Source organism: Bubalus bubalis, chromosome 12 (genome assembly GCF_019923935.1).
Source record: "Bubalus bubalis isolate 160015118507 breed Murrah chromosome 12, NDDB_SH_1, whole genome shotgun sequence".
NCBI lineage: Eukaryota > Metazoa > Chordata > Mammalia > Artiodactyla > Bovidae > Bubalus > Bubalus bubalis.
In genome coordinates, this window is record NC_059168.1 from 95,393,705 (window position 1) to 95,417,077 (window position 23,373).

The 23,373-nt window shown below is 37.9% G+C and overlaps 1 protein-coding gene across 8 annotated transcripts in view; it reads right to left on the bottom strand.

Annotated features, from left to right (window-relative positions):
* The window catches only part of SCAI (suppressor of cancer cell invasion), a 128,995-nt gene that overhangs the window by 13,344 nt on the left and 92,278 nt on the right, over nucleotides 1-23,373 (bottom strand). For 4 of the 8 annotated variants that reach the window (XM_006049271.4, XM_025261664.3, XM_006049272.4 and 1 more), the window contains 3 exons: nucleotides 12,217-12,289; nucleotides 9,035-9,208; nucleotides 8,745-8,845 (listed from right to left, as the gene is read on the bottom strand). In XM_006049271.4, the coding sequence (XP_006049333.2) occupies nucleotides 8,745-8,845; nucleotides 9,035-9,208; nucleotides 12,217-12,289 (348 nt within the window). Of the gene's footprint in view, nucleotides 1-8,744; nucleotides 8,846-9,034; nucleotides 9,209-11,250; nucleotides 11,437-12,216; nucleotides 12,290-23,373 lie in introns of those variants that run through there. The other 4 variants (XR_003102422.3, XR_003102420.3, XM_025261668.3 and 1 more) reach the window with 4 other exon arrangements.

The following is a 23,373-nucleotide window of genomic DNA, read 5'->3' on the forward strand; positions in this document are numbered from 1 at the left end:
ATTATGGCTGAAAATATTCCAAATATCTTGAATAGGTTGATATTTAGACAGCTTCAAGATGCTAAACAAACCCCGAGCAGGAAGAAAACAACAAAGAAATGCATATCCAGGTAGTACATCATAATCAAACTGTAGGAGACTAATATAAAACCTTAAAAATAGCCAGAGGAAGATACACATTATATGTTGCAATAATAGAACAATTATTCATAAAATCAGTAAGGATATAAATAACTCAAATAACATAAACCAATGTGATCTAATAGATATTTATAGAACTCCTCATACAACAGTAGCAGCATATACATTCATTTCAAGTGTCCCTAGTGAGGTGACTGGGGACTTTACTGGCAGTTCATTGGTTAAGATTCTGCTTCCAATGCAGGGGCCATGGGTTTCATACCTGGCCAGGGAACTCAGATTGCACATGCCATGCAGCGCCTCCCCCCCTCCCCCGCACAAAAAAAAGAGTAGGTGTTTGCATTAGAAGATAAAAAAGGTTTTAGATCTAAGTTTTAAAACACAGAAATTAAAACAGCAAATTAAAATCAAAGTAATCAAAAAGAAGAAAACTTATAAAGTATTAATAGAAATAAATTAACTAGAAAAGAGACAAATAGTAGTAAAAACAAATCAATGAAAGCAAAAGCTTTTTATTTGCAAAGATCATTAAAATAAAAAATCCTTTAGCTAGACTGAAAAAGAAAAAAGAAACTTAAGAAACATTACCAATACAAGGCATGAAAGATCACTAGGGATTCTACAGAAACTAAAAGGATAATAAAATATTACCAAAAACTTTTTGGCAATAAACTAGACAAATGACTTGTAAGACATAAGAGATTAAAATTGACTATGAAAAAAGAGAAAACATGAATAGTCTTTGAAATTGAATTCATAATTTAAAACATCCCCCAAAAGAAAACTCCAGATCCAGGTGGTTTTAGTGATGAATTCTATCAATTGTTCAAGGAAGAAATAATTTCAGTCCAAACCCTTTAAGAAAGACAAGAGAATCAAAAACATCCCAACCTAATTTATGAATCAGCACTACCTTGATAACAAAATCACATCAAGACATCACAGGAAAAGAAAATTAAATACCATAATTATTCATAAAAACAGACACAAAAATCCACAATGAAGTATTACCAAATTGAATCCAGCAATGCAAAAGGATAATACATGACCATAAAATATGTTTAGCTCAGATATACAATGTTGATTACTATTAGAAAATCAATCAATGTTATTCACTATGTTAACAGAATTAATATATATCAGAGTAATGCAGAAAAAAGTATCTGACAACCTTTCATACCCATTCCTGGTAAAAAAACAAAAAACTCTCAGCAATAGGAATAGAAGTGGAAAGAGTGACAGATTTTCTCAGGCTCCAAAATCACTGCAGATGGTGACTGCAGCCATGAAACTAAAAGACACTTGTTCTTTTAAGAAAAGCTATGACAAACCTAGACAGTATATTAAAAAGCAGAGACATCACTTTGCAAACAAAGGTCCATATGGTCAAAAGTATGGTTTTTCCAGTAGTCGTGTATGGATGTGAGAGTTGAACCATAAAGAAGGCTGAGCATCGAAGAAATGTTTTTCAATTGTGCTGGAGATGACTCTTGAGAGTCCCTTGGACAGCAAAGAGATTAAACCTGTCGATACTACAGGAAATCAACCCTGAATATTCATTAGAAGGACTGATCCTGAAGCTGAAGGTCCAATACTTTGGCCACTTGATCCAAAGAGCTGACTCATTGGAAAAGACCCTGATGCTGGGAAAGATTGAAGGTGGGAGGAGAAGGGGACAACAGAGGATGAGATGGTTGGATGGCATCACCGACTCAATGGACATGAGTTTGAGCAAACTCTGGCAGACAGTGTAGAACAGGGAAGCCTGGCGTGCTGCAGTCCATGGGATTGCAAAGAGTCAGACATGACTTAGTGACTAAACAACAACAGTCAGTCTGAAAAAGGATATCTATGAAAAACTAACAATTAACATTATAATTTATGTAAATGATTAATCTTCCCTTAAAATCATGAACAATGCAAAGGTAATCATTCTCATTACTTCTATTAACCATTTTGCTGTAACACTGAAATAAATAAAGCACATGTATACATAAAATAAAACACAAACAGATTGGAAAGGAGGAAGTAAAACTGCTTTTGTCTGAAGATGACATGATCATGTACATAGAAAAATCTTAAGGAATACATTAATACTTCAATTTAGCAAGACGCTGGAGAAGGCAATGGCACCCCACTCCAGTACTCTTGCCTGGAAAAATCCCATGGATGGAGGAGCCTGGTGGGCTGCAGTCCATGGGGTTGCTAGGAGTTGGACATGACTGAGCGAATTCACTTTGACTTTTCACTTTCATGCATTGGAGGAGGAAATAGCAATCCACTCCAGTGTTCTTGCCTGGAGAATCCCATGGACAGAGGAGCCTGGTGGGCTGCCGTCTATGGGGTTGCACAAAGTCGGACACGACTGAAGTGACTTAGCAGCAGCAGCAGCAGCAAGATACAGGATACAAGGTTAATTTACAAGACATCAGTATGTCTATGTCTTAGCAACAAAAATTGGAAAGTGAAATAAAATATATAATTCTACTTACAAATCATCCCAAAACTTAAAATACTTCAGAATAAATTTAATGAAACACATATAAGACCTATATGATAAGAACCACAAAATATTGCTGAGAAACTAAAGAAGACCTAAATAAATAGGGAGATATACCATATTAATTAACTGGAAGACTTAATATTATTAAAATATAACTCTCCACAGATTGATTACATAGAATAAATGCAATCTCAATCAAAATGTAAACCTGATGCTAAAATTCACATAGATATGCAAATGATCTAGAACTATTAAAACACTTAAGGCGTTTTGGTGGTAGCAGGGACTTAGATTATAAGGATTTCAGCTCTTACTGTAAAGCTGCAATTATCAAGGAAGTAGTATACTGGAGAAAAAAATGCTAGTGGTCAATGGAACAGAATTTAGAATCTAGAAATAATGCTATACATACATGGCTGAATGATTTTCAAGAAACAACAAAATTATCTCAATGAAAAATGGATAAGCTTTTCAACAAGGGACACTAGAAAAACTCCACATACATACTGAAAAAAAAAATTTAACCCTTACTTCACATTGTAAACAAAAGTTAACTCAGAACTAAATATAAAAGCTAAGACTATAAAACTCCTAGAAAACATAGGAGAAAAACCTTTGTGACTTGGAGCTAAGCAGAGATTCCTCAGATAAAACACACCAAAGGAAAAAAAAAAAAGATCAGTTCAAATTTCATCAGAATTTTAAAAGTTTGGTCTTCAAAAGCCACTGTTAAGAAAACAAAAAGGCATACCACAGAATAGGATAAAATATAACTAATAAGCACCTGAAAAGATGTCCAATAGCTTCATTCATCAGTGAAATGCAAGTTTAAACTACACTGAGATACCACTATAAATCCACCAAACTGGTTAAAATTTAAGACTGACCAGAAAGAGAAAAACAAATATCATATACTAATACATATATATGGAATCTAGAAAGATGGTACCAATGAACCTATTTGCAGAGCAAAGGAGACACCCTGCTTATTTAACTTATATGCAGAGTACATCATGAGAAACGTTGAGCTGGAGGAAGCACAAGCTGGAATCAAGATTGCTGGGAGAAATATCAATAACCTCAGATATGCAGATGACACCACCCTTATGGCAGAAAGTGAAAAAGAACTAAAAAGCCCCTTGACAACGAAAAGAATAAAATACTTAGGAATATATCTACCTAAAGAAACTAAGACCTATATATAGAAAACTATAAAACACTGGTGAAAGAAATCAAAGAGGACACTAATAGATGGAGAAATAGACCATGTTCACGGATCGGAAGAATCAATATAGTAAAAATGAGTATACCACCCAAAGCAATCTATAGATTCAATGCAATCCCTCCTACCAACGATATTTTTCACAGAGCTAGAACAAATAATTTCACAATTTGTATGGAAATACAAAAAACCTCGAATAGCCAAAGCAATCTTGAGAAAGAAGAATGGAACTGGAGGAATCAACCTGCCTAACTTCAGGCTCTACTACAAAGCCACAGTCATCAAGACAGTATAATACTGGCACAAAGACAGAAATATAGATCAATGGAACAAAATAGAAAGCCCAGAGATAAATCCACACACCTATGGACACCTTATCTTTGACAAAGGAGACAAGAATATACAATGGAGAAAAGACAATCTCTTTAACAAGTGGTGCTGGGAAAACTGGTCAACCACTTGTAAAAGAATGAAACTAGAACACTTTCTAACACCATACACAAAAGTAAACTCAAAATGGATTAAAGATCTAAACATAAGACCAGAAACTATAAAACTCTTAGAGGAGAACATAGGCAAAACCCTCTCCGACATACATCACAGCAGGATCCTCTATGACCCACCTCCCAGAATATTGGAAATAAAAGCAAAAATAAACAAATGGGACCTAATTAAACTTAAAAGCTTCTGCACAACAAAGGAAACTATAAGCAAGGTGAAAAGACAGCCTTCAGAACGGGAGAAAATAATAGCAAATGAAGCAATTGACAAACAACTAATCTCAAAAATATACAAACAACTCCTGCAGCTCAATTCCAGAAAAATAAACGACCCAATCAAAAAATGGGCCAAAGAACTAAATAGACATTTCTCCAAAGAAGACATACAGATGGCTAACAAACACATGAAAAGATGCTCAACATCACTCATTATCAGAGAAATGCAAATCAAAAACACAATGAGGTACCATTTCATGCCAGTCAGAATGGCTGCAATCCAAAAGTCTACAAGCAATAAATTCTGGAGAGGGTGTGGAGAAAAGGGAACCCTCTTAAACTGTTGGTGGGAATGCAAACTAATACAGCCACTATGGAGAACAGTGTGGAGATTCCTTAAAAAACTGGAAATAGAACTGCCTTATGACCCAGCAATCCCACTGCTGGGCATACACACCGAAGAAACCAGAATTGAAAGAGACACGTGTACCCCAGTGTTCATCGCAACACTGTTTATAATAGCCAGGACATGGAAGCAACCTAGATGTCCATCAGCAGATGAATGGATAAGAAAGCTGTGGTACATATACACAATGGAGTATTACTCAGCCATGAAAAAGAATACATTTGAATCAGTTCTAATGAGGTGGATGAAACCGGAGCCTATTATACAGAGTGAAGTAAGCCAGAAAGAAAAACACCAATACCATATACTAACGCATATATATGGAATTTAGAAAAATGGTAACAATAACCCTGTATGCGAGAGAGCAAAAGAGACACAGATGCATAGAACAGTCTTTTGGACTCTGTGGGAGAGGGTGAGGGTGGGATGATTTGGGAGAATGGCATTGAAACATGTATAATATCATATAAGAAATGAATCGCCAGTCCAGGTTCGATGCAGGATGCAGGATGCTTGGGGCTGGTGCACTGGGATGACCCAGAGGGATGGTATGGGGAGGAAGGTGGGAGGGGGGTTCAGGATGGGGAGCACATGTACACCCGTGGTGGATTCATGTTGATGTATGGCAAAACCAATACAATATTGTAAGGTAAAAATAATAATAATAATAATAAATAAATGATAAATGGTTAAAAAAAAATAAAGAGCCTCTTGATGAAAGTGAAAGAGGAGAGTGAAAAAGTCGGCTTAAAGCTCAACATTCAGAAAACTAAGATCATAGCATCTGGTCCCATCACTTGATGGCAGATAGATGGGGGAACAGTGGAAACAGTGTCAGACTTTATTTTTTTGGGCTCCAAAATCACAGCAGATGGTGATTGCAGCCATGAAATTAAAAGACACTTACTCCTTGGAAGGAAAGTTATGACCAACCTAGACAGCATATTAAAAAGCAGAGACATTACCTTATCAACAAAGGTCTGTCTAGTCAAGGCTATGGTTTTTTCAGTGGTCATGTATGGATGTGAGAACTGGACTAGAAAGAAAGCTGAGCGCCAAAGAATTGATGCACTTGAACTGTGGTGTTGGAGAAGACTCTTGAGAGTCCCTTGGATTGCAAGGAGATCCAACCAGTCCCTCCTAAAGGAGATCAGTCCTAGGTGTTCATTGGAAGGGCTGATGTTGAAGCTGAAACTCCAATACTTTGGCCACCTGATGCGAAGAGCCAACTCATTTGAAAAGACCCTGATGCTGGGAAAGATTGAGGGCAGGAGGAGAAGGGGATGACAGAAGATGAGATGGTTGGATGGCATCACTGACTCAATGGACATGAGTTTGGGTGGAGTCCAGGAGTTGGTGATAGACAGGGAGGCCTGGCATGCTGTGGTTCATGGGGTCGCAAAGAGTTGGACACGACTGAGCGACTGAACTGAACTGAAAGGAGACACAGACATAGAGAACAGATTTATGGACAATTCTGGGTGGGGGAGGAAGGAGAGGGTGGGGATGTATAGAGAGTAACACAGAAACATACATTACCATATGTAAAATAGATAGCCAATGGGAATTTGCTGTATGACTCAGGGTTCTCAAACCTGGTTGGGTAACAACCTAGAGGAGTGGGATTGGGAGGGATGTTCAAGTGGGAGGGGACATGAGTAAACTATTGCTGATTCATGTTGATATTTGGTAAAAACCAACACAATACTGTAGAGCAATTATCCTTCAGTTAAAAATAAACAAATTTTTAAAAAGTTTAAGACTAAAAAAAAAAATTTAAGACTGACAACATCATGTGTTGGCCAGGGTGCAAAGCAACTTTCATATGCAGTTGCTGGGAAAAGAAAACGGTACAGCTAGTTTGAGGAAATGGTCTGGCAGTTTCTTATAAAACTAAAGACATACATATCCTACGGCCAAGAAAATTCAAAACAGAAGTCTTTGGAAAAAAGATCTCTATGGGAACGTTCATGGCCACTTTATCTATAAAAGTCCAAAGTTTAAATCTGCCCAAGTATTCATCAAAAAGAGAAGGCTTAAATAAACTGTGACACATTCAGAAAACGGAACTACTCAAAAGAATGAGTTACTTCTGCATGAAACAACACAGACGACTCTTAAGAATACACTTGATCAAAGAAGGTTTACACAGTGTAATTCAAGTACATTAGCTGACACTAATCTGAAATGAAAATAATAAAAACAGCACTGCCTCGGGGATAACGGGTAGCAGGCTAACTAAAAAGGGATATGGAGAAAGTTTTCTGGAATGATGCTGTTGTAAAACTTGACTGAGGTTTGAGTTACAAAGGTGTATATATTTAAAAAATTTATTTATTTTTATTGAAGTCCAAAGATATATATATTTGTTAAAACTCACCTAATGGTACACATTAGTTCTGTGTATTTCATTATATGTAAAGTTTACATTAAAAAAAGAAGTAAAAAAATAAATACATAACTATAAAATCCAGTTATTTATTTGCATGATGAAGTGTTGAGGGGTAAAGTCCACAGTTTACTTCAAAATGCATCAAAAACTGAGATGAACTGATGACTGAAAAAAGAGATTGATAAATGTTACATGTTAATAGTTACATGACTACACAGAAACCAAACTACTTAGAGCAAAACAGACCAAAATCTTGAACACACTCTTCATAAAGAACACATATGAAAAGTTGTTCGACTTTAACAGTCATCCCAGAAACGACACCTGGAACCACAAGGACCTACTACTTAACAGCCACCAGATTCACATGAAACATAAGGAATAACAGCAACAGGTGTTGGCAAGGATTGTTGTTATTTAGTCACTCAGTCGTGTCTGATTCTTTGCAATCCCATGGACTGCAGAACACCAGGCTTCCCTGTCCTTCACCATCTCCTGGAGCTTGCTCAAACTCATGTCCATTGAGTTGGTGATGCCATTCAATCATCTCTTCCTCTGTCATCCCCTTCTCCTTTTGCCTTCAATCTTTCCCAGCATCAAGGTCTTTTCCAATGAGTTGGCTCTTTGTATCAGGTGGCCAGATTTGAAGCTTAAGCTTCAGCATTAGTCTTTCGAATGAATATTCAGGGTTGATTTCCTTTAGGATTGACTGGTAGGATCTCCCTGCAGTTTAAGGGACTCTCAAAGTCTTCTTCAGCACCATAGTTCGAAAGCATTGATTCTTCAGTGCTTAGCCTTCTGTATGGCTCAACTCTCACAGCCATACATGACTACTGGAAACAGCAACTCTTACACATGGCTAGTGCAAGTGTGGACTGGTGCAGCCAGGCCTTTAACTAGTAAGGCTGAATACACTTGCACTGTCTGACCCTGTAATCCACTACTAGGTACGTTCCCCAGAGAAAATCTGTATGTGTGCCAGGTAACTGACGGAAGATTTCACAGTGGTGTCATTTTTAACAATAGCAAACCAGACACAACCCAAAGGGCCATTATCAGAAGATAATGAGTGACATGTGACAAAACTATAATGACAATCACAAAATTCAGAGTTTTAGCTTCATTTGAGAGGGAGATAAGATCAGGAAGGCCCCTTAAGGGGCCTCAAAAGTAATGAAAACTTTCTGCTTCTTAAACTGAATGGTAGATATTCAGATGTGCCTGATACTGTTCATCTTCATACCTTACATATTAATGTATGAATATTATTTTGGATCTATTCAAAGTTTACTTAATACAGGTAAAACATGATTCTTAAATACCTAAAATGTCAAGATTGATCTTTAATGATATTGTTTGCCTACCCGAAAAATCTTGTGCATCCTCATGGTGGCTGAACAAAAGATAAATCTCGTGAGAAGCAAGCGAAGAAATTCATCTCCAAAAAACTGGAGAAATGCCTGATCTGCAAAGAGGAGAAAAGTGATAGTAAAAGGATACTTAAGTCGAAAATACACTTCAAAAGGGAAGAAATGTTCAGGAAAACCTTCTCAACTTTCCTACCTTCAACAAATACCATTACATCAAACAATTTAAACAATTTTAAACCAGGATAGTACATTTTGTTAAGTGCGCAGTTATAGTAGTAGGGTACCTATTGAACGTGAATGGGTCAGTAGCTGGGCAATGTCACGGTTGATTTTTCGAAGATATTCTTGACACTTTTCCCATAGGCCTCTACGCATGCTTGACAGTCCAGAGACAAATAGGAAGGCCATTAGAGGATTGTTCAAAAAGAGAGTGAACAGGCTACCTCGTTGAGATTGATCTGTAATAACAAACATGTTAAATATATAGAAAACAGTTTCACAAAAGAGAGGCATTTGAGGAACATTTTAATATATATGTATAAAATTAATGTTAATTATAACAATGTTAACATTATAATGTTATATATAACATTCATAATATATATATGTATATCATTAAATTATAATTCAGCCAGGTAGATTTGGCTTAGAACTACAAAAGCAAAGCCCAGGTATGTTGCTTTCTGCTAAACAAATTTAAGATAGAGCCTCATCAACTTAAAAGAGAAATGGAAAACAAACATATTCCTTTGCTTTTTCCCCTCCAGCTAACAACTTCCATGCAAATATGGCAAGTGCTGGATCATGGGCAGTTCCTGATGGAACCTTCTGAGGAGCACTAGAGCTGCCAGTCACCTTCATTCTCCTTTGTTAGTTTCTCTTTCTTTACCTATCCCATAAACATCAGTATTTTCTCTCTACACGTTGCTGATGTCCCCTATGCACATGATTTTGGTTATCACTTATGTGCCTACTAATTCAGAGTTCTCTAGCTGCAGCCTAACTGAGCTCCTTAGGTCCAGAATGGCACTGTTCCACAGCAGCCACCAGGCACTTCAAAAGAGTGTCCAAACTGACACTCACTGTGAAGTGTAAAATATACATGGGATTTCAAAGCCTCAGTACAAAAAGATGTATCGCTAACCTTAATTTCACCTGTTTGTCTCTAAAGACTTTAAAAAAAGGTATTTCTAGTAGCTATTAGAAAACTTAAAATCATACATGTGATTCCTATATTTCTACTGGACACAGTAGCTCCCGACTATGACATTTAAACTAACTCTCAAAGGTAACCTCGAACTCAACACATTAAACTTGAGACTCAGAAGCAGATTCTTTCTCCCTATTTGTTCTCTTATAAATCTTATCCAGGATTATCATTGCTACCAGCACCTAAGCCAGAAACCTGGAAGTCCATGCTTCCCTCCTCTCCTTGATTCCCTCATCCTGTCTATCACCAAGTCCTCTTGGTTCTCTGGAACGATTATCTTCTGAAGCCAGCTAACAAGCCACTGAAGCCAGCTAACAAGCCTTGAAGGCCGCCTTTTGGTCACTTGCTCCTGCTGCTGCTGCTAAGTCACTTCAGTCGTGTCGGACTCTGTGAGACCCCGTAGATGGTAGCCCACCAGGCTCCGCCGTCCCAGGGATTCTCCAGGCAAGAACACTGGAGTGGGTTGCCATTTCCTTCTCCAATGCATGAAAGTGAAAAGTGAAAGTGAAGTCTCTCAGTTGTGTCCGACTCTTAGAGACCCCATGGACTGCAGCCCACCAGGCTCCTCCGTCCATGGGATTTTCCAGGCAAGAGTACTGGAGTGGGGTGCCATTGCCTTCTCCGATTTCTTTGCTAAAACACTCTTATTCAACCATATTTCACTCCTATCTACCTGTCTAATTTTACGCATCCTTCAACTTCACTTGGGACATCATTTCATCTACTTTCATAGCACAAAAGATAGGATTCTAGACTAAGATACGTTAAGGACATATATTTAAATTAAGCATATTACAATAATGACACTAGTTAACACATATTGAATACTTACTGTGTACTCAGAATTCTTTAAGGAGGTAGGTACTATTATTATCTCCATTTATTAGCAGAGAAACTGAGGCACAGAATGCCTGAGGAACTTCCCAAGGTCACACAGCTCGTAGGGGGCAGAGTTGGGATTCAAATACGATCAATTTGCCTTTAGAGTCTGTGTTTTTACCCTCTTTACAATAAAACCTTTCTGATTAGATAATCACGGTATTAACCCATTTGTTCATGCACTTTAAAATAAAGCTGTTTCATGATAGGAAAAAAGTGATAGCAAAAAGTACTCGCCATTGGAAGGGGTTACATTTCTTCAGAAATGGTAAGAAACAGGTTAACCAAGTCCTCAAAGCGGGAGAGTTTTACCGTTGTTTGAAGGTAAGTTCTATCCCTTAGTGATTTGTCTTCTAGATACATGAACTTAGTATGTCTACATGTTTTTCCCTGTTAAATAGCAGAACTTACCTTAAAACAACGGTGAAAAGTCTCCAGCTTCTCTCAGGCATTCAAATGCTGACCATCACCTCCTGTGTCAAACTATATCAGCAGACGGGGCTTCTGGCTGGGAAGTAGCAGAAAAGTGCCATCCCCCACAGAGAGACACCAGCACTGTTCACGGTTAGGGAGACAGTGAAACAGTGACAAGTGCTGCTAAAACAGGAGTAAGGCTTGTTTAGTATTTTACCTAGCTTAGTGACTAGGCGTTAGAGTCAGATTTTATGTGTTGCTTACTGAGGACAAATTATTTAAGACAAAAAAATTTTCATTTCTCAGCCACTTGAGAAACGGCAAAACACTGACCTGTTTCTCTGGCACATTGAGGTTTTTTTTAATGTTAAAAATACAGTGATGTAAAAATGTGAATAAAAGAAACCCTTAAAGTTGTGCCAGCTAGGTTATCCTAGTCCTTGGTCATGGATTAAGAAGTGTCCTAGACAAGATTTCTCATGGTCTTAAAAGATACTTAAAATATACAGCCAGACATAGAAGAAATCGTACTATGTGGATGAAGACAAGCACACCTTCAAAAAAAAATTTTTTTTTCTGGTTTTAATTAACAATATCTTTTTTTTTAATTTAATTTTATTTTTTAACTTTACAATATTATATTGGTTTTGCCATATATCAACATGAAGTTCCCCAATAGCAAGGGAACCAAAACCACTCTCTTCTCAAGGACGTTTTATCATTTCTTTTAGACCTATCTCAAGGCCTAACTGTAGCCCATTCAGGAAGTCTGATTGTTGGCAAGGTCTGATTGTTGGCAAGACTTCTGGGTTTATTTCAGACTGATACTTGCCACATTCAACACTATAAACCTACAACTGACCACTATAGATGGGGGAGACAAAGATCAGATCAGCATTATTCAAGATGAAGACATAAGTTGATTTGCGACCTATGGATATAACAGGGAATGAAAGAACATACCTTGTAAAGCTTTTGGGTAGGCTGTAGGAGAAAGCAAGCAGACTAGTGGCTGTCCAAATAAGTTTGTGAAATTCTGTAATATATAAGAGTTTAAAACTTTCATTAAAGATTTGACCAATGACAGTTACTCAGTAATTTTCCAAAGCATATCACTAGTGTATAGATCAGGTTCTTTTACTCTTAAGTAGATGTAGAAACATCAGTAACGGCTGAAGAGGCTGTCGTTCAAGTATAACTAACATGCGTAATAGGCTTTCTTAAAATGGTGACATTTATTAAGTGAACTATTGATATTTAAAGTAAAGGCACACACATGGTTGCAGTGTTACAGGAAGAGGTCACCTGGCTGTTTAAGAGGCCACTCCATTGAGCAGCACACCTAGGATTTACAAGGGTAGATTTGCCAAGATCTAGGATCTGGCTCCCAGCCTCACAGGCTATAAAACCTGACTTACAGGTATGTGAAGGCTGGATCCATCTCTTGCTGTGAATCATGTTAATAGATTGTACAGAATGATGCATAAAACCAGGTCAATGTGTTAATTTATGGTGAGAATTAAACTGACACTCACTACTGCTGCATGATTAATACTGTCCTTTCCATAACGGCAGAGCTACATGAGAAGTAAGATCATAAACTGTATGGTAAAACAACAAGAGAGATAAAACTCCTAGGAGTAAACTTAAGAAGTGAAAAAACACCAAAACAACTAAAAAAATACTTTTGAATGATAAACATGAAGACTTGAACAAACAGAAAGACATACTATGTTCTTAGAGGGAAACCCAATCTAAAGATGTCATTATACTAATTTATTAAAATTTAAATCAACCTTAACAAAAATGGCCACAGATTTTTTTCCCCCTGCAATTCAAAGAAATTATAAAGTGCATTTGGATAAGACACATTAGCCAGGAAAATTCTTAAAAAGAAGAGCAGGGGGACTTGTTTTCCGGTCCAGTGGTTAAGAATTCCTGAATAATGTGCTTCCATTGCTGAGGACACAAGATCAATCCCTGGCTGAGGAACTAAGATCCCACATGCAATGTGATGTGGTCAAAAAATAAATAAAAATAAAGCTAAATAGAGTAAAGAGGGGAAACTAGACTTATCAGTTATTAAAACATACTTTAAAGCCTCAGTAATTAAAAATATGTGCCTTGGCATAAAAGGAGGCAGAAAAACCAATGGAAGAAAATGAAGAGTTCAGAATTAGACCCCGAAATAGATGAGGCTTAAGGATATATGATATGGATGATGGTTGGGACTGGCAGGAAAAACTGACATCTATCTAGAAAACTCCATACTGCATACCAAAATCTAGGATGAATTTCTAATATAATCAATTTAAATGTAAAAAATTAAATAGCAACAGTGCTGAAAGAAAATATAAGAAAATAAGGGTAACTTCTCTAATGTAGAAGATCTTCCTGATGGTTGTAATTAAGATTGACAAACCCATTACAAAAACCAAAGGCTTGTGAATTGTAAAATACAGCATAAACTAAAGCAAAAGCCAGAAGATGAACTGGGGAAAACATATGCAACTCACTTTACAAAGGATTAATCTCCTTAATATAGAAAGAGCTTTTCCAAATCCATAAGAAAAAGACCACTGTTTCAATAGAAAAATGGGTAAAAGGTAACAGGGAATACAGTACTGACTGATTTTCATATATGCAATCTCCTTGCATTTTTCAGATAAACTCTTCTGGCAGATTATTCTATTAGTAGGTGTATTTGCTGCTGTTCAGTTGCTCAAGGTCATATAAATGTCTTCTGGCCTGTTATAGAATGAATTGGGTATTTCTGACATTTTACACTGCTCTAGAATTGTATAGATTATAAAAGTTTAAAAGAGCTTATTGGTGAACTCAATTTTACAACTTTAAAATACTACATAGTATCTTTTCAAAGATCTCTTTTCTTCAAAAGATACTCATTGAACCTACAAACTAGATACTGTTGTAGGTGCTAGGGGTACTGCAGTAAGAAAAAACAAACCAAAACAAACAAAAAAACAGATTAAAAAAAAAAATCCCGTCTTTCTGGAGCTGACATTTAGATGGGGGTGGAGGTGGCAGGTAGCAACCTGCAATAAACAAAATAAAGTTATATAATATTACAGAGGTTGACAAGTGCTACATATGCAAAGACAGCAGAGTACAGCTGGCAGTAAAGCAAAGATTCATAATCAGACTGCATTTCAATTCCAAATCATCCATCTTGTGTCGTGGTTTTATCTGTAAAACAGGGTTAACAGAAATAACACATTGGGTTGCAAGGATTAAATGTATTAGTATTTGTAAAGTGCTTAAAATAGCACATGGTAACAGAAGCTAACTGTTATGATTATGAGAAAAATAAAGAAAGGTGACTAGAGTGCTGGGGAGGCATATAATTTTAAATAAGTGAAAGGGAAGTCGCTCAGTCGTGTCTGACTCTTTGCGACCCCATGGACTGTAGCCTACGAGGTTCCTCCATCCATGGGATTTTCCAGGCAGGAGTACTGGAATGGGTTGGGGCAATTACAAAAAAGTGAACTAAAATGGATAGGAATGGGCGAATTTAATTCAGATGACCATTATATATACTACTGTAGGCAAGAATCTCTTAGAAGAAATGGAGTAGCCCTCATAGTTAACAAAAGAGTCTGAAATGTAGTACTTGGGTGCAAGCTCAAAAACAACAGAAGGATCTTGGTTCATTTCCAAGGCAAACCATTCAGTATCACAGTAATCCAAGTCTATTCCCCAACCACAAATGCCAAAAAAGTTTAAGTTGAATGGTTCTACGAAGACCTATAAGACCTTCAAGAACTAACACCCAAAATAGATGTCCTTTTCATCATAGGGGACTGGAATGCCAAAAGTAGGAAGTCAAGAGATACCTGGAGTAACAGGCAAGTTTGGCCTTGGAATACAAAATGAAGCAAGGCAAAGGCTAACGGTTTTGCCAAGAGAACGCACTGGTCATAACAAACATCCTCTTCCAACAACACAAGAGACAACTCTACACATGGACATCACCAGATAGTCAACACTGAAGTCAGATTGATTATATTCTTTGCAGCCAAAGATTGAGAGGCTCTATACAGTCAGCAAAAACAAGACTGGGAGCTGACTGTAGCTCACATCATGAATTCCTTATTGTGAAGCCAAGTGGGTCTTAGTAAGCATCATTATGAACAAAGCTAGTGGAGATGACAGAATTCCAGCTGAACTATTTCAAATACTAAAAGATGACGTTGTTAAAATGTTGCACTCAATATGCCAGCAAGTATGGAAAACTTAGTAGTGGCCACAAGACTGAAAAAGGTCAGTTTTCATTCCAATCCCAAAGAAGGGCTATGCCAAAGAATGTTCACACTACCGCACAATAGATTCATTCCACAGGCTAGCAAGGTCATGCTCAAATTCCTCCAAGTGAGACGTCAACAGTTCATGAACCAAGAACTTTCAGATTTAGAAAAGGCAGAGAAACCAGAAATCAAATTGCCAACATCCACTGGATGACAGAAAAAGCAAGGGAATTCCAGAAAAACATAGACTTCCATTTCATTGATTACGCTAAAGCCTTTAACTGTGTTGACAAACTGGTGAAAATTCTAAAGAGACAGGAATACAAGATCACCTTATTTACCTCCTGAGAAGCAAAAGTTAAAACTGGACATGGAACAACTGACTCGTTCAAAATTGGGAAAGGAGTACATCAAGGCTGTATATTGTCATCCTGCTTATTTAACTTACATGCAGAGTACATCATGCAAAATGCCAGGCTGGGTGAAGCTCAAGCTGGAATCAAGATTGCTGGGAGAAATATCAATAACCTCAGATATGCAGATAACACCACCCTAATGGCAGAAAGCAAAGAAGGAACTAAAGAGTCTCTTGATGAAGGTGAAAGAGAAGAGTGAAAAAGCTGGTTTAAAAATCAACCTTCAGAAAACAAAGATCATGGCATCCGGTCCCATCACTTCATGGCAAATAGAGGGGGAAACAGTGGCAGACTTTATTTTCTTGGGCTCCAAATTCACTGCAGATGGTGACTGCAGCCATGAAATTAAAAGACCCTTGCTCCTTGGAAGAAAAGCTATGATGAACTAGACAATGTATTAAAAAGCAGAGACATCATTTTGCTGACAAAGGTCTATACAGTCAAAACTAGGGTTTTTCCAGTAGTCATGTACAGATGTGAGAGTTGGACCATACAGAAGGATGAGCACCAAAGAATTAATGCTTTTGAACTGTGGTGTTGGAGAAGACTCTTGAGTGTCCCTTGGACTGCAAGATCAAATCAGTCAATCCTAAAGGAAATCAACCCTGAATATTCACTGGAAGGACTGATGCTGAAGCTGAAGCTCCGATACTTTGGCCACCTGATGCAAAGAACTGACTCATTGGAAAAGACCCTGATGCTGGGAAAAATTGAAGGCAGGAGGAGAAGGGGAAAAGAAAGGACGAGATGGTTGGATGGCATCATTGACTCAATGGACATCAGTTTGAGCAACTCCAAAAGATGGTAAAGGACAGGGAAGTCTGGCGTGCTGTAGTTCATGGGGTTACAAAGGGCTGGACACAACTGAGCAACTGAACAACAACAAAATTACAGAAAGCTCTATTAAGAGGCTTCAGTTGATTAAACACCTGGAAAACAACAAGTGTTCTTTGGAAGAGGATTCACGGTTGAAGGAACAGAACACAAAGATCCTAAGCAGAAGACTGCCAGGTATGTCTGAGGAAGAGCAAGGTCTGTGTGGCTGAAGAGAACTGTGATAAGGAGACCACAAGAGAAGATAGAGATGCATCTGGGGGGTGGGGGAGAAGCATGAGAGCAGAAAGCATGAAGCCTATACCCTTAGTGAGATGAGGAGCCTTCAGAGCAGATAAGTGACATAATCTGATTTACAGGCACACCCTGTAGGGAAGCAAGGGCAGGAGGAGGAAGCCTAGTTATGAGGCTACTGCATTAATTCAGGGGAGAGACGATGGTGGCAGTGAAGGTAGTAAGATTCTGGGCATATTAGTTATAACCAAGAAAATATTCTGAAATGAATGTAGGTGTGAGGGAAGGAAAAGTTCATAATGAAACTAAAGATTTGAGCTAGGGCAACTATAAAAGGACAATAGTCATTAACTGATATGGGGAAGTTGGACACAGAAGAGGTCTAGAAACTGTCCTGGGCATGTTAGCTTTGCAATCTCTATTAGAGTCACCAATGAGAGATGTGGAGTACGTAGATTATATTCGAGTCTGGGGTTAACTGAGAAAGATTTGGGCTGGTGATATAAATGTGGAAATTGTCAGCACAGAGATAGTAATTAAAGTCATGAAACTATTAAGGGCATCTAGGGAGTCAGCTGTAGCTAGAAAAGAAGAAGAACAAGGATGGAGCCCCGGGATACTCCAGTGATAGGTCAGGGAGATGAGGAAAAACCAGTAGAGGAGACTAAGAAAATAAGCTTGACACCAGGCCTTTAGGATTGATGCTGAAACTGAAGCTCCAATGCTTGGGCCACCTGATGTGAACAGCCAACTCTTTGGGAAAGTTCCTGATGCTGGGAAAGACTGAAGGCAAGAGATGGGGACAGCAGAGGATGAAATGGTTAGGTAACATCACTGACTCAATGGACATGAGTTTGAGCAAATTCCAGGAGACGGTGAACAACAGGGACGCCTGGTGCGCTGCAGTCCATTGGGTCACAGAGAGTCAGACACAACTTGGCAACTAAAGAACAACAACAAGGCCTCCCCTGCCCTGAGGCAATTGAGCCTCTTGAATTTAGACTTTAAAGGCCTTACAGAGAAGGGGACAGAAGTCAGAGCTCAAGGTCTGTCTAAAATGAGAGTCTAATAGAAAACCAGCCCTGCTAAACCGGAATCCCAAAGGGCTATACTTTTACTGTAGGTATGTATGTGAAAGTTGCTCAGTCGTGCCTGACTCTTTTTGACCCCATGGACTATACAGTCCATGGAATTCACTGTTAGGGTGAACAAAAACCAAATTTCACACTTTCCCTACCCGCCATGACCAAGCCTCAACAGATCACAAATAAAATTTTCCTGGTGCTGAGCAGAATAGAGAAAGAGCAAGCAAAGGAACCAAACAGCCCTAAGGGTTTTAACTATAAGCCAGCCCTCTTGCATGTTTGCAGCCCAAATTCATACCACCTAGGTAATCCCAAACACATAGTCCCCAGGCTGTGCCTCTGTAGCAGAAGCACATGCAGATCCTCTCTGGATGAAAATATTATCATTCTAGGGTTCAGTGAATTTATCACAGAGAATTTTAAGGATACAATTATAATCGAATCAAAGATAATCAAGCATACCGGGATACAGAAACAGCAATGGGCATCTTTGGGCAGCAAAAGCAGATTTCAGGTGTAAGAATTACCAGATGGATAATAAATAATATGATAAGTAGGCCTATTAAGTTTAAAGAAATAAAGAAGAAACTTGAAAACAGAAAATAGGGAACTATAAAAAGGGCAATGAATCACTTGAAAAAAGAACCAAATAAAACTTTCTGAAATGAAAAATACCACAACTAACATAAAACTCAATAATTGAGTTTAATATCCAAGTTAGTCACAGCTGAAAAAAATAGGAATTTGTGAACTGAAAGCTAAATTGAAAGAAATCATCCAAGTTTCAGCCAGATAAATGAAAAGATGGAAAATATAGAAGAGAGGTCAAGAGACGTGGATGACACAGTGAGAGTGATGTATGTAAAATCAGAGGTCCAGAAAGAGATGAGAGAGAAGCCAGAGCATGGCCAAGGTCTGAAGAGATAATGGCTAAGAATTTTCCAGCAGTAATGAAAAACTCTAACCTACAAATTTAAGAAGTCCAGCAACTCCCAATAGGTTAAATATAAAAGAAACAAAACCCAGATAACCACACAACACAAATGAGGAGATGGTCTTTCAAAGTAGCAAGGAGGAAATGGAGTGAGTGAGGCTGACTGTCAAAAGAACCCTTACGTAATTTTGTGTGTACGCCTTCATAGACCACAGCAACGTACAGCCATCAGCCAAACACTTTAGGACCAAACTGCTGAGATAAATATGACTGTTTTGACAAATGTATAAGTCATGTTCACTGGCAGGCATCCAGCTCTGTCATAAATAATTAAATACTCAAAGGATTTTCTTCTTCCAAAGGGGGGAAAAAAAAGCAGAACTGAAAGAAATGTTGGACAAAATGATAGTTGTTGTTTTTTTTAACCCCACTAGTACTACATCACTATAGATGAGGCCTAGACCCTGATGGAAATTTAAGAGTCAACATGTGGGACACACTTGTTCTGTTAAGAGATCTTAGCATTTCAATCCATCTCCTCTGAAATGAGACTCAGACTAGCATGAAAAGCACCTCTCTTTCCAAATGTAGAAACAGCCTGAGCACTGAAATGAGAAAGACTGCTGGAATCAATCCAGCAAGATATTTAAGCTCCATGGGCAGTTTCCTCAACTATAAAATAAGGATAATGGTGCCTATCTTCAAATAATCATTCAACATACATTTATTAAGAATTTTTAAAGTATGAGGCACTGGGTATATAAAGATACATGTATGCTGCTGCTGCTGCTGCTAAGTCACTTCAGTCGTGTCCAACTCTCTGTGACCCCATAGACGGCAGCCCACCAGGCTCCCCCGTCCCTGGGATTCTCCAGGCAAGAACACTGGAGTGGGCTGCCATTTCCTTCTCCAAAACATGAAAGTGAAAAGTGAAAGTGAAGTTGTTCAGTTGTGTCTGACTCTTAGCAACCCCATGGACTGCAGCCAACCAGGCTCCTCGGTCCATGGGATTTTCCAGGCAAGAGTACTGGAGTGGGGTGCCATTGCCTTCTCTGAGATACATGTATAAGCAGATATTAATATAAACTCACACAGACTTCAAGGAGAACAGAGCATAATGCTAATAGATCTTTATATTCTGGGCAGAACAGTTGAGTCTGCTCCAGTGAGTATGACCAGACCAGGAAGAAAGACCTCAAGATACTGACACCCAAAATGATTCAACGAAAAGGCCCAGCTAGACCAGTGGTCTCCAACCTTTTTGGCACCAGGGACTGATTTCGTGGAAGACCAGGGGTGCAGAGATACTTTCGGGATAATTCAAGAGCATTACATTTATTGTGAAATTTATTTCTAATTTTAATGCTGCTGATGATCTGACAGGAGGTACTGGTCCATAGCTCCTGAGCTAGATTGTCACACTGAGCAGCTCACTGTGACGACCCTGCCTTACAACCTCAGAGATTCCAACCATTTTGCTAGCTTCCATTCTTAAATCTGATCGGAAAAGCAAAAATTATGAGTCTCTAAAATGAAATATGAAGGAAAAGCACTAGAAGCAAATCATAATGGAGGAGAGAGATACCATGCAGAGAGAACTTTTAAAATGATCCTTGACATTCTCAAAGGAAAGACAGCGTATTTCAACCAGGATAAAAACCAATTATATGTGTGCACGTATATATGTTTTACACACACCTGTCCATGTCTTCATGAAAGAAACATCCAGAAAACAAATGAAAAGCTCAATAAAAGGTTTAGAAGACAAAGGTGAAGGAATTTCCTAAAGAGCAAAAGACTGGAAGTTGGAAAATAAAAGGCAAAAAAAATCTGAGGACTAGACCAGAAGGTCCAATACTTGAATGACAAAAATTCTCAAAAGAAGAAAACAGAGGGGAGGAAATCACTGAAAAACCTCAAGAAAATGGGCAGAATTTCCAGACTGAAAGGACTCACGAAGTACATGCCAAGTACCATAGTTAAAAGTAAAGCCAGACCAGGGCACTCCGTTAAGTTGAAAACCCTAGTGACAAAGAGAAGAGCCTATATGTTTCCAGGGACTGAACAAAGGTTAGATGAAAGATCCAGAATTAGAATGCTTTGTACTTCTTAAGAAATACTAGGGAAAAAAAAAAAAAAGAGAGAAATACTAGAAATATTGAAGATAGAAAGCAATGCAACAATGCTTCCCAAATTCTGAAGGGAAATAACTTCTGACACCAAAACCATCGTTCAGGTGTGAGGGTAAATCAAAGACATTTGCAGAAGTGTGAGACTTCGATTGTTTTATCTCATATTCATCCTTTCCCAGAAGGCTCGATTTTGCTAGAGATGCTGTACCAAAATGAAAAAATAAACCAAATGAGACAGTAATAGAGTGTCCAAGAGGAAGATAGGGGATTCAGGAAACAGGGGATCCAATATAAAAGAGAGATAAAGAATTCCCAGAATAATAATAAAAAGAGATTCTGGGATGAGAGCTATGTAGTATGTGTAGAGGGTACCGGTCCAGAGGCTCTGGGAGATAATTTGTTCCAGAGATAAAATGATGTATCTGAACAGCTGGAAAGATAAGACGACTGGTGAGGAGCTTGGGGTTGAATTTGTGATAAGTTCAGGGGGAAAAAAAACCAATAAGGAGCAAAGATAATATTATTTGCTCCAGGCAAAGTAGAAAGTTGCACAGGAAAGAAAAACTTTACTGTGTGGCTTAGCTGTTAAAACCATTGTACAGGACTTTCCTGGCAGTCCATTGGTTAAGACTCTGATTTGCCCACTGTATATGGGCTCCCCATTTCATTTCTAATCATCAGTTTGTTCTCGATAATTTAATTTTTTAGAGGAGTAATAGTGCATGTGCCATCAACACCAAACAAACACAAAAATCTTTCCATTATTCCACTGTTATCCTGGGGCTAAGGATATAGAAATCTAGAATCAAATCATGATATATAATTCCAATTATGCACAGTGGTGTTTTTTAACAATCAACATCCAATACTCATTCTACATCCAAACGACACTGGAACGAACAGGTACATAACATGAATGATATTCTTGAGATTATAAAAGATGGTATCAAATAATGTCCAATTAAATTAAGTAGAAATTAACAGACTGCTAAAATAGTTTAAATGCACATTAGATCATAGTAAGCAATTCACTTGATCTGGTGCATCAACATACTCTGTTACATTATTAAACTGAAGCAAATGACTCCTTTTCATTGACAAAGACACAGAACACTTTTTTGAACACATTTTGTAGACACAAAAGGCTTGGACTCCTCTGGCTTATATGTTTAATTGGGGTAGTGAATAAACCTTTTCCTTCAGCAACTTACCACTCTCTCAAAAACATAAAAAAATGACAACAGCACACGCACGATTAAGAAAGTACATGGCTAATTTTCCTAAAAACCAAACGCTGTAATGTTAAACTGGATGAAATGGGTAGCAGGAAACATGCTGAGCAATTTAGGGCGGATTGGATGCTCCTGGAATTCAGACTTTAAAAAGTGAAACTAAGCATGAAAATTCGATGGAAAACGTAAGCATTGGGTCGGCTTTCTTGGCTAGCAGACATTTCTACTGCTCCTCTGATATAAACCTATTAATGTTTGCTTCTCCATTTATTTATATGAATACCCACAAAAGAAATAACTTTGATTGGCATATCAGTGTTTCTAGCGTATTTCTGAGCATACTGACCACTAATGAAATATTCTAACTACATACAAAGGACTCCAAAAGCTCTTGTTTTCATTTTCCTGTAAAATACTATAGTTTGAATTATAACATGCAACTTTAAAGGGTCTTGCTGCTGCCATTCTTTACACAACCACTGAAAACCTGTTTCAACAGCAAAATACAAAACAAGGAATTTTCACATTTGGTCCCTGCTACTTATTTCAGCATCCAGGGTCATTATTGTTCACTTACTGTCACAAATTAAAAAATAAATAAATAAATTAAGTGCATCTAAAACAATCTGTGTAGATATTCAGTGACTCTAACTACATAACATGGGATAGAAATTTCACTTAAACTATAGTAGCTCAGTGTGTAGAGGGGAAAAAGTATGAAAACTGGAAAAGAAAATTTGCCCATATACTTCCACCTCTAAAAAAGAAAATTATTCTGCATTATATAACAAAAATAAACCTCCCACCAGAGATCTTGGAAATCTTGCATATTTTTTTCCTGCAGGAGGATTTATTAGTTTCCACTGAGTGTCCATTCATGCGTTTTCTTCTTGTTTCTAGTCATAGCACCAGATCCTGACTAGCATGCACAACCTCAAAAGAAAAGAAAGACTAAATACAAATTGTGTAAAATTAAATAAAATAAAGC